The 12,834-nt window shown below is 37.8% G+C and overlaps 1 protein-coding gene across 1 annotated transcript; it reads right to left on the bottom strand.

The window, feature by feature from the left end:
• Nucleotides 1-8,514: 8,514 nt before the first annotated feature.
• LOC140991514 (shikimate O-hydroxycinnamoyltransferase-like) lies at nt 8,515-10,179 on the bottom strand. Its single transcript, XM_073461497.1, has 2 exons — nt 9,744-10,179; nt 8,515-9,672 (listed from the first exon to the last, which is right to left on the bottom strand). Exons 1-2 carry the CDS (start codon nt 10,155-10,157, stop codon nt 8,785-8,787), a joined length of 1,302 nt encoding a protein of 433 aa, XP_073317598.1. The 5' UTR covers nt 10,158-10,179; the 3' UTR covers nt 8,515-8,784.
• Nucleotides 10,180-12,834: the final 2,655 nt, after the last annotated feature.

The following is a 12,834-nucleotide window of genomic DNA, read 5'->3' as shown; positions in this document are numbered from 1 at the left end:
ATGCTGCAAAACAAATCCTTGGAATGAGGATCCTTAGAGATCAGGTGAATGGAGTCTTGAAGCTTGAGAAGATTCCTGGAAGCAAGAATCCAGCTGATATGCTCACGAAGGCTGTCATCATTGAAAAACTGAAGTTGTATTTGACTTCAGTTGGTCTCCTGGACTAACAAAGGAGGTATGAGCTGTTGCACTGATGGTGTGAAGACATGATTGAAATCAAGTCTTCAAGTGGGAGAATTGTTAGGTGAGGATGTGGGGCCCACACATTAAATTAAATAATATAAAACTTCATCCCACATCGGAGAATTTTAAAAATTGAAAGAAGGAATTAGTTATAAATAGAGCTCAATTCCTTCAGTTATTGTATCACAAAATCAAAAGCTTTTCAGCTTTGATAAAAAGAGAGTGCATAGAAAAAAAGAGTGTATTTTTTTCTTGAGTGCGGGAATTCTCTTTGTGTGGGTTAGAGAAATTATTTTCTCGGTATACTCGGGTTGGGAGTGTGAGAGATATTAAGTGTATTGGTGTATACACTTGTTGTAATATTTCTTCCAGTTATAAAAGTTGCAGTGCTCCGTGGACGTAGCCTATATTGGGTGAACCACGTAAATCTTTGTGTTCTTGTTGGTTATTTTATTCCGCAAGTTTTGGGTACTATATTATCATCGTGATTGACATCGCTTCGGGGGTGTAATTACCCAACATTTAGGTGGCCGATTTCCGTCGGAAAAAGCTGATTAGGTGGTGGCCGGAGCTTATATGGCTTTAAAATTGGGGATCTCTTGATTTTTTTGCCACTTAATATCCTAGATCTTTTTTCCATAATTTTTATTGTATTTAGATGTTCAATTTATTAAAAAAAATGTTGAGAGAAGGTTGGGGTGTCTCTCAAAAGAGATGCTACAAGATAAGTCAATGGGAGCTGCAAACCATGACCTGGGCCAACCGGTTGTGTTCTGTTAATTGAGGGAGTTAGGAGCCGTTACTTTAGAGAGTTGGATAAGCTGTAGAAAAAAAAAACACAGGTCAGCTCGTGGCTTATAAGGGGAACTCTCGGCTGAAGGAAAAACACATCAAATTCATCAGAAGAATTCACGAGAGGAGAAGCACTTCAGAAGAAGAGATCAAGGAGCTTAGGCTTAATGAAAGGTTCTTGAGTGCTATTCATAATCTCGGTATTAATTGTAATAACTCCCCGGTGATTCAATAAAAGAGTTTGTCTTCTTTCTTCCCGTGGACGTAGGTCCATTCAAGGCCGAACCACGTAAATCGTTTCGTGTGCAATTTTACTTTCTTGAGTGTGTTTCGTGAGCTTGCATGAACAACAACAAGAGAGCTCGTCCAGTATCTATAAGCCAAGTCTGTGAAGAGGGCAAGATACGTAACAAAAAAAATGAGGGAAAAAGGACAAGTCATTTCCCTCCACTTGATCATTTAGCAGAAAATGATCGGCAGCAGAAATGTGAAATGCAACATGGATTTGTACGTAAGAACGATGAAAATCTTGAACAGACACTTGATGCTTCAGTAGTATTTTTCGATACCCATTATTTGAAACAAAAAAAAGTAATAATAACAAAGCTTGTCAGTATTCCAATGGACCTTATTAATTCTTACAAGTGAGATCCCAAAAAAAAAAAAACATCAATGACCTAAAAATAAATATGGAAATCCAACACTTGCTCAACTAACAAGTTTAAGCCGGTTTCCACCATGCTATTATTATTTCATCATTAGCTAAAAATCTCCAAACCATACCAGTACAAAAAAACATATGCTTCTAACTTGAAGTATGACGAGTTAATCGATTACTTGTTCGTTTTGCCCATCTTTCCATGAACGATTTCACCACTTCAATATGCCTTCTGGATGACGAATATTTTTTCCATTTCTCCAAATTAGTTAATCTTCCGGGTTCCAACAGCCCATAAATCTCTCCATACCCAATAATTCATGTATATGTGTGCCCCATTTAACCCAAACTAAATACGAGAGAAACCAGACAACATAGAGAAGAAGAAAGTTCAATCGCAGGTCAGAGAAAAATGTCTTCTATTTCTGGTACTGGTTCAATGCATTGTAATTGTGGGAAACAAGCTCATTAGCGTACCTCGTGGACAAATGGCAATCCCTGAAGAAGGTTTCATGAATGCCAAAATTGGAAGGTAGATTTTTCTTCATTCGAGCATTTCTTCATGGATGCGTACTTCGTGGGAAACGAGCTCATTTTTCTGCATATTTACTAGTTTATTGATTACAGGGAACTGAATAAGATCACAATCAAGAACAAGTACCCGCTTCCAATGATAGATGACTTGTTTGACCAACTCAAAGGAGCTACAGTCTTTTCCAAGCTCGACGTAAGGTCAGGCTACCACCAACTAAAGGTCAAAACAGACGATATTCCGAAGACAGCCTTCAGAACAAGGTATGGGCACTATGAGTTCATCGTAATGCCGTTCGGGTTAACAAACGCTCCGGCAGCATTCATGGATCTCATGAATAGGGTGTTCAAACCGTTTCTTGACAAGTTCATTGTGGTATTCATCGACGATATTCTTGTATATTCGTTAAGTGAGGAGGACCACAAAGAACATCTTCGTCTCACTCTCCAGACGCTTAGAGAAAAGGAACTGTACGCCAAGTTCAGGAAATGCGAATTCTGGCTAAAGAGCGTCACATTCTTGGGACACATAATATCAGCAGCAGGAGTGTCTGTGGACCCTAAGAAGGTAGAAGCAATCATGGATTGGTCGAGACCAAAGAATGTGGCAGAAATTCGAAGCTTCTTGGGATTAGCGGGCTATTATCGAAAATTTGTTGAAGGATTCTCTTCAATAGCCATCCCCCTCACTAAACTCACACAAAAGAACTCTAAGTTTCAATGGAGTGAAGAATGTGAGCAAAGTTTCGAGACCTTGAAGAGGAAACTTGCCTCTCCTCCGGTATTGGTATTGCCAACTGAAGGAAAAGACTTCACCATCTACAGTGATGCTTCTAAAAGAGGTTTAGGATGTGTGCTCATGCAAGATGGAAGGGTGATCGCCTACGCTTCAAGGCAACTGAAACCATATGAGCAAAACTATCCGACGCATGACCTCAAACTAGCTGCAGTGGTGTTTGCACTAAAAATATGGAGACATTATCTCTATGGAGCCTTCACTGATCACCAAAGTCTCAAGTATTTGTTCACTCAAAAAGAACTAAATATGCGGCAGAGACGATGGATTGAACTCCTGAAGGATTACGATTTGGCAATAAGCTATCATCCGGGCAAGGCAAACAAGGTAGCTGACGCTTTGAGTCGGAAGAATATGGGCAAGGTAATACTAGCGTCACTTTCAGCACAACCGTGCCTCCGAGAAACAATCAAAATAAGTCAAGATCGAGACCCCACTTTGATGAAACTGAAACAACAAGCTGAAGAAGGAAAATCACCAGATATTCAGACAGATGACAAAGGAGTTGTGTGGATGAAAGGACGATTGTGTGTACATGACATTGAAAATCTTCGACATGAAGTAATGTCTGAAGCACACAAATCAAAATTTTCAGTCCACCCCGGCAGTACGAAAATGTATAAAGATTTGAAGAAAAACTTCTGGTGGAGTGGAATGAAAAAGGACGTTGCAATGTTTGTCTCCAAGTGTCACGTGTGCCAACAAGTCAAAGCAGAACACCAGAGACCTGGTGGACTTCTTCAACCTTTGGAAATCCCGGAATGGAAATGGGAACATATTTCCATGGACTTTGTAGTCGGTTTACCAAGGTCTAGACAAAGCTATGATGGTATATGGGTAATCGTAGATAGACTCACAAAATCTGCGCATTTCTTACCTGTCTGCATGAACTATAATCTGGATAAACTGGCCACCTTGTACATGAATAATATCGTACGGTTACACGGAGTTCCAGTTAGCATACTATCAGACAGAGATCCGAGGTTTGCATCCCGTTTTTGGAAGAGCTTTCAAAAAGCTATGGGGACAAAAGTTGCTCTTAGTACGGCATATCACCCTCAAACGGACAGTCAAACTGAGAGGACAATACAAACTCTGGAGGACATGCGAGAGCGTGTGCTCTAGACTTCAATGGTAATTGGAGCGAACATCTGTCCTTAATCGAGTTCGCATACAATAATAGTTATCACAGCAATATTGGAATGGCACCGTACGAAGCTCTGTATGGACGAAAGTGTCGATCGCCACTATATTGGGATGAAGTAGGGGAAAAAGCCATGGTTGGACCCGAACTGATCCAAGAAATAGTGGATAAAGTTGCTATGATCAAAGAGAGACTGAAAACTGCACAGGATCGACAGAAACGTTGGGCTGACCTGAAAAGAAGACCCGTGGAATTTGAAGTGGGTGAAAAAGCATATGTGAAAGTGTCACCCATGAAGGGTGTGATGCTGTTCAATAAAACTGGGAAATTGAATCCTAGATACGTCGGACCTTTTGAAATCTTAGAGAAAGTGGTAGCACTTGCTTATAAAATAGCACTTCCACCTGATATGTCAAGAATCCACAATGTTTTCCACGTTTCGCAGCTAAGGAAATATATTTCCGATCCAAGTCATATTCTGGAGGCTGGACCACTTCTGGTTGAGGGCAAGCTAAATGAGGAGCTGAAGTACGAAGAAATTCCAATCCGAATTGTGGGTAACAAAGAACAAGTACTGAGACGACGAACTATTCCATATGTCAAAGTACCATGGTCCAATCACACCGAAAAAGAAGCTACTTGGGAGTTGGAAGGAATGATGCGAGAACAATATCCGAATCTCTTTGAAGATCGAGTATAGCCAAGTTTCGAGGACGAAACTCCTCATAAGGTGGGAGGGATGTGAAGACCAAAGAATTTGAAGAGCCACAAAGCCAAGCCTTTAAACCACATTTTCAAGCCATGAATTCAAGGAGGAATTTGAAGAGACATAACAACATGTTAATGGTGTTTAAGGCTATCAAGAAGGCCATAAACATGGATGTAATGGCCTTGAATGAGAGCCTTTTCACCTCCCTTCCATGAGCCTATCAATACCATGCATGATGACCAAAAAGAAGGCACAAAACATTCACAACATTCTGAAAATTTCAGCAACTCATTCTTGTCCATTTTCGAAGCACCGCAGTAGCCGAATTATTGTCCGGTTCGACGCAGTTCAGCAGCTTTCGTGTTCGAATTTTAGTTGTCTTTCCCTCAAATCTTTGAAGATTATCATCAAGTAAGTGGGCTTTTGCTATATATATTTCTTTGTAAGTGGGTTTTTGTTATACTTTTACGTACACTTGCATTTCATAAGTGTACTACTTGATATATATATCGACATACTTGTTCTTCGTAAGTATGTCCACATTTGCTCAAAAAAAAAATTAAGTATGTTTCTTGAAATTCGATCGGCATGATATATTCGTTCCTATTTGTTATGAAAATCTTTGAACAATTTGTTGATTGATATTCGTTATAATATTTGAAAGCATGTTTGAAATCTTTGAAATGCACTGTAATGATTCGAATTAGAAATGGCAAGGAAATTCCGATATTTGATATGTTTTGTTTAAGGCCCTGATGCGGTGGGTTATAATAACCGTTCTTTTGGCCTCGCCCCTTAGAGGAGTAACATATAGGGGACTGATCAGTAAACCATGAAAAAGGAGATGATTTTCAGTGCTATGTTTGTATCTTGTTCATATTCGATTCAACATGCTTAAGATTGAGATTATAATAATGTATTCGTATAATTATAACCTTGATATTCGTTATGCCCGATCGGCCCCCATTTACTGAGTATTTCCCAAGTACTCACCCCTTACATTCCCACCTCCAGATAAGAACGAGAAACAAATCGAAGATAAAGAACAAGAATACTTTTGGGGATGGTGATGAAGTCAATCCAATTCAAGACCAGTCTTATCATTGTCTCTTAGTTATATTATCGTGTTTTACGCTTCCGCATTTCGTTTTAATCACATTGTAAAGACGATTATTGATTTATGTAATAGACTGGCTTTTGGCTATTTGATGTACTACGTGGCTTGTTGTTATACGGTTTTAAATTGTTAAACAACGCCGATGACACGTCTCGATTTCGGGGCGTGACATACGTCTCAGCACTCCTGATGAAAGATCCCCCAACAAAAGGTGTGGCAACTCTGGAATTGCTCAAACATTGATGGGGTTGTTGATTCCACTGGTCGGGTCATTGGTCCAACTACAGATTCACTTGTAACCTATTAGAAAAGACAAATTATAATTAGGTTTATATAATTTGTAAATGTGCATAAACAGATAACAAAAATTCGAAACTGAACTTATACCAATAATTGGGTTGCGTGCATTTCCAGCATTTTTTTTAACTCTCCCCCACAACTTTGCTCCTCGCCTACCACAAATAATATATTGATCGATATATACATATATAAATATAAAGAAATTTCAAATGTAAACCATGATATACAAATTAGAAAACCTGCAATTTTAGGGTCCCTTTACATTGTAGCTGGCTCATTGGTTGTTCTTGTGTGAGATGGCTTATTGGTTCTTGTGTTGCAACTACTTTTTCAGTTATAACTGGAGCCGTTGGTTCAATATCCGTGTTGCATGTTTTTCTATTGTGGCTTGCAACTCCACATATACTGTATTTTAATGTCTTTTGTTGCCTCCTTGTCCGAGTTTCTTTCAAAGTACCTTTGGCCTTCACTCTTCGTCTCTTATTTTTTTTGTGGATCAGGCTCATCTATTTCCCTCCTCCTAGATTTTTTTGGCCTCCCAGTAGACTCCCAAAGTTTGGTGGCAATAGAGGAATCATGAAGCTTCCACCCACAATTTTTACTTGCACGCTTAGCATTCTGTCTTGTCTTTTCATTTTAGTTATATTTATATTCCGTTTAGTTCTAATAGAATGCGAGTGAATTGCAAGCCTCAACTCTTTTTTGGTTCCAAACAACAAACCTAACTCAAATGCCGGATCATATATTTCAATTGGATTAAAAACAGGAAAGTTTTAATAATCATTTTTGACAGCTTGCTATTCATTATTTGTCATATCATCTTCACTGTCAACCAAATTCTTTTCAACAGACTTCACTTGCCATGTTTCTTTTGACTCAAACTTCTAAGTCACTCGGTTTCATTATCCACATTTTGTTCGGAAAGTTTATCATCTTTTTTCCAAATCATCACCATAATTACTCTCACTAAAATCACTGTCTTCATACCTGGAGTAAATCATAAATGCACTTTGCCTAGGAGAGATTATGGAATTCAGCACGCTCTTCAATCTGTTCGCAAACCCTCTAGCCACAATTTTATAAATGACGTTACATAAAGAGAAGGGACGAAGATCAGATAAAGTAACCGGTCGTTTCTTCTTTGGAATGAGAACTATTGAAGTGTCGTTTATCCCATCAGGTAAAAACCCATGTTCAGAAAGCAAGGCAGGATGTAATAACATTAGGACCCGTCGTATCCCAGAATTTATGATAAAAAGCGGTGTTCATCCCAATTTTGTAAGTTTTTATTTTTGGTTTTATTTAGATATATAGATTTCAAATATATGAAATTTCAAATGTATTTAAATGAATTTTTGTTATTTTAAATAAGAAAGAGAATGACTTTAAATTCACCACTTCGATATTTATATAGTCTTTCATGTTAATTACGATGATTTCAAGTTCACAATAATAGACACATTTGAAATCTATTTTACCTTAATATAATTATTAGAGATATTTGAAATTCATTTTATTTTTCTGTAACTAATGTGTAAATAAGTAATATTTGAATTTAAAATTTGATCTATGATTTTATTATTATTAATAAAACTATAATCGAAATTCCTGTATTTTCAATTACACATAAATTCTTGTAAGACGATCTTATGAGTCACTTTTGTGAGACGGATCTTCTATTTTGATCACCAATATAAAAATATTATTTTTTATTGTAAATATAGACAAATTTAATCCGTTCAACGAATAAACCGCTCCTTAGATGATAAATGTAATAAAATTTTATCTCAACTTCGAGATTAGAATATAAGTTATTCGTGCTTACGAAGATTCAATCTTTAACAAAATTATGATATATGGATTTCAACCAGTGTTCTAAAAATCCTCGCCTATGACCGCCTAGGCGCTGGGCGGTCCAAAACCGCCCCGATTTAGGCTAGTCGAAACTTCTAGGCGCCACCATATTAATCGGCCGCCTAGGCGGGACGGTCCGGGCGCCGTCTGGCGCGAAAGCCGCCTAGGCGATTTTACAATTAAAAATCCGCCTAGGCGGTTTACACTTAAAAAAAAAATTATGATATTCCTAATTATAGTATATATACATATCGGATTTTGAGTTTGAATCCGATACAGAAGAAGTATTGGAAAAATATGGAGATGAACTAGAAGAGTTAGATGTTTAAGTTTAATATCAATATATTATGTTGGAAAAAATGTTGAACAAATTTAATTTTCATTGTACAATAGTTGTAGTAAAGTAGTAAACTGATGTGGATGATTCATATATAAAAATTTATTAATATATATTTATTATTACAATTTTAAATTTTATAATAATATATATTTCATATACAAACATAATACTCATGAACCACTTAATGAATTTAAGCTTTAAAAAAAACCGTCTAGACAACCGCCTAGGCGCTAGGCGGTAGGTCGCCGCCCACTTACCGCCTACCGCTTTTTAGAACACTGATTTCAACTGCTGGTCTTATTCACACGAAATTAAAATTAGTACAATAAGGAAAGCAGCAAGGCAGCAATGGAAACGGACTCAGATGTGATAGAGGAGCTTCTCAAAGACCTTCATATGCTCAGTTTGTAATGAGATGGCCACCGATAAGCTCCCGTCGTTTGTTGGACTAGGCAAGATGATGCTTAAACCTTCAAACTGGATCCCACCCGGTCCCATGAAGACCGGCCTGCCCCATCCGAAATCTGCATCGTGGATGGGAAGTCGAGACCAACTTGTGATCCCAAGATTCGGGCAGTTGAAAGTTCTAGGCCCGCGAGCGAGAGCCTTCAGATCAGTCTGTAGTTCTAGATAATCAATAGCGGACCTCAGGTATTCGTCGTCCATCTTAGCTATCGCGTCATGAATTTTGCTTGCAGAATACGAGACGGGCTTCGTTTCAAGATCGCCAGATACAGCCATCGGAGTGGCTGAAAAGATAACGTTGCCAAAATAGCCTGGTGGGAGCGAGGGGCGGAGCCTGGATCGCCCATCCGTTGCAATGTGCAGCCTTGTTACCTGATCTCGACACAGCCCCCGAGCCTTACATGTAGATCGCCAAATGTGACCTGCCAGCATTTCATACGAGCTGTAAGTGACCGTGTTCCCTTCGTCTTTCGACTTGGACTTGAGGGCGTTGAGCTGATCACGGGTTAGCTTGAATATAGAAACAGCTATCTTGGGAGACTTATCAGATTGGCTTGTGAGTTTCATGGATGGAGGGGGCTGATACTCGATGTGCTCGAATTGGGGTTGGGGCGGATCGCGGGCACGGAGAAGGGTCCTGTCGATGAAAGGGGAGATTGTAATATCGAGGCCGCGAGCCATGTCCGACCAGGTGTTGATGAAATGGAGACCAGAAATTCCATCCAACACATTATGCTGCATCCCAACGCCTAAGGAAACTCCACCACATTTGAAATATGTGACCTACTCATTTTTTGTCATTAGTTTCAGTTTACGCACGCAGTTGTAAATTAAACATGAAACCAAGAAAGTACCTGCAGCACCGAAAGTGGGTAACTTGAGATCCCCGGTGTATAATCCACCGCCGGGATGAGGCGGCGGAGCTCCATTGTCGGAGCAAAGTCACCGAAATCATCCACCACACCTTCGCACTCCGCTTCAACGAAAAGCACTCCTTCGGCTTTACAGTCGATCTCTAGCCGGCCGTTTCCATCCCTCTTCAGTCTCCCCGCAAGGGGATAGAACGGCACCAGTACGCGGCCCAGCGCCTCCTTAAGCACTGCGGGGTCGAAAAAGTCTTCCGCACCTGTGGGACGGTAAAAGTAGACACTGGATAAATGGTAGCTGGCGGCCACTACATCAACATTGGCGATCCAGAGGCTTACGTTCGGCGTCGCCGCCGCCGGAGCAACAACCGTCGAATTCTTCACGTCGATTTTCATGGTCATAACTACAAAACAGATACAGCGCTGTTCCTGGATCTGGTGTAGTATATTATTGAAAAATGACGAGCATTGGCTTATGTTTTATAAATGCTCGCCATACCCGATACGGGTGATACCCCCATCAACTTTCTTGTTCAAGATTTTTATGTTTTTTATTATTTTTATAAAAGAAAAAGTTATTATAAAATAAAACATACTTATCCAAATTTTATAATTCTCCTCCACTCCATGTATTCTTATTTGGTTCGTAGAAAATTCCCATCCATTTCTCGTTTCTTGCCAGCAACTCTCTGTATCGTATTTCTATCTTTTCAATGCTTTTTTACTATTTTCGTTTCTTGCCATCAACAGTCTCTCTGTCGTACTTCTATCTTTCCGATTTCTTCTCTATTATTTTCGATTCTTGCCATCAACTCTCTGCATTGTATTTCTCTCTTTTCAATGTCTTCTCTATTTTTAAGTAACAGATGTCATCTGAACGCCGTTTCATTCTAACGATGATGATAAGATCAATTTATGGATATCCGTAAAATTATAATAATTTAAATATTTAAAATATTAAACATCGATTAATTAAATTAAATGAGATTTTCAAATCAATTAAAATCACTCAAAATAATTTTTCATATAAAAAATTATATATTTTGATAAAACATTTAAAAGATACGTAAGTTGAATGTGTAGAAACGTTTTTAGTTGAAACATTTTATCAACTATTTATTATGCAATATTTTGGTATTTGAAATATACATAAAATATTTCAACGATGCATCTTAAAACAGTAGCAATAATAAATAAATATACACAAATTTGTTTATGGATATTCGAAAATTAACAACTCTTAAGTCACCATTTCTTCCACTAGAAAATTTTGATTTATACAACTCATTGTACGAACTAATTTCAACTTAGGATGTATCTATTGTCTAATTGAAACTCTTAGTACGCTCTAGATTGTAAGTCGCAATATCACAATCTGCATTGTCACGCCACGAAACCCAGGGTCGACACCGGCGTTATTTTGCAACCACACAATTGAAAAACAACAAATATCGTAGTACATTGTAAATCAAAACCAATTTGTATCATAAATTTCCAGAAAAAAAAAAATCATTGTCTTTACAACCAAAAAGGAATACTGCAAAAGCGTTTTACAAAGGAAATAAAGCATAAATTCTAAACTAATAATCTCGTGGATCATCATCCCCAAAACTGGTCTGACTCATCCTTTTCAATTTATTCCTCGGATTTATCTAGAATAATCTCGTTGATCATCATCTCCAAAACTGGTCTGACTCCTCCTCTTCAATTTATTCCAGACTCCTCCTCTTCAATTTATTCCTCGGATTTATCTGGAATAATCTCGCGGATCATCATCCCCAAAACTGGTCTGACTCCTCCTCTTCAATTTATTCCCCGGATTTATCTGGAAGGGCAGAGTAAGGGGTGAGTGATACGGTCGTCATTCAGCAAGTCGATGACGTTCGAGCACAACAAAACAACATGCATAAAATTCGAAATACATATCATGCATAACATGACTCATACCACATGAATACCATTGACAAGACATTGATATTCCTCTACTTTCCATGGTTTGCTGATACAGTCCCTGAGTTTTACTTCTCTAAGGGGATGAGTCCATATAATAGTTTTAATCTCACTGTGTCAAACACGTCATATTGAGATTCTCACTCATATCCAGTCGAATCCTCACAATGCCAACACATAACTAATGCAATAATCGTGTACCAAGAAGGGGATAGAAGACGAATTAGCATTCGACCGAATTTTTGAAAAAACGAAAATGCATATAACCGAAAATTTAATCTTAAAAACAAGCTCACTTACCTTAGATCTTGATGAAAAAAATATATGAAGAAGGTAATCTTGCACTGAAATTTTCGAATTCCTACTCTGAATCTTGACTGCAGCAGCGCTTCGATACTCGGCAGCACTAAGAGAGCAAAGTCTCGAAAATTTTCCTAGGTAGAACTAGAGAGAATTCGAAAATACTGAATGAATTCTGAGGTGTGATTTTCGAATGGCATGGTTCTCCTATTTATAGAGGCTGACTGCTATCATGATCGGGTATTATCCTCGCGTTTGAACTTTTAAATCAAACTTTAAATCTAAGATAATTTTCTTCTTTATCCATGACACTTCGGATAATTTCAAAATTTATATTCACTCCTTGGATATATTTTCGAAAATGTACTCCTATCCAAGCATGCAAAATTACGAATTTTTTGTCTAATTTTCAATATCCGGTAGATCTTTTATTTTGAAGTACTATTAAATCCTTGCCCGTAAATCCCAAAAATTTCCCTTAGTAATTTCGAATTTAATGATAATTTTTCCCAAAAATAGGACTCTTGATTTTCCTAAAATTATGGTAGGAAAACTTTTCAATTTCTCATGCCTGCATTTCTTTATCGGGTAAACTTTTTCCTATATCTAATATTTCGAAAATTCTAATTAAATACTCCAAAATTTCAAAATCAAGTATCATATTATCTTCTTACTTGATCTTTATCCATGTATATCAATATCAACTCAAATCTTGAATCTCTATCTGGTATTTCTTCCAAAATTTGAATTTATATATCAAAATTTACATGCTTATATGAAATCTTTCCTTATTTAATTTCTTGGATCGAGATATATTTATTAATCCCCA

The sequence above is a fragment of the Primulina huaijiensis genome, chromosome 13 (genome assembly GCF_012295235.1).
Source record: "Primulina huaijiensis isolate GDHJ02 chromosome 13, ASM1229523v2, whole genome shotgun sequence".
In the NCBI taxonomy this organism is placed as follows: Eukaryota; Viridiplantae; Streptophyta; class Magnoliopsida; order Lamiales; family Gesneriaceae; genus Primulina; species Primulina huaijiensis.
The sequence above is the reverse complement of the archived record's forward strand: the minus strand, read 5'-3'. Positions and strand labels throughout refer to the sequence as shown.

Coding starts and splice junctions, on each gene's coding strand:
- LOC140991514 (XM_073461497.1), bottom strand. CDS start 10,157: ATGACCATGAAAATCGACGTGAAGAATTCGACGGTTGTTGCTCCGGCG. Junction 9,673..9,743: donor ACCCACTTTCGGTGCTGCAG/GTACTTTCTTGG, acceptor AAAAATGAGTAG/GTCACATATTTCAAATGTGG.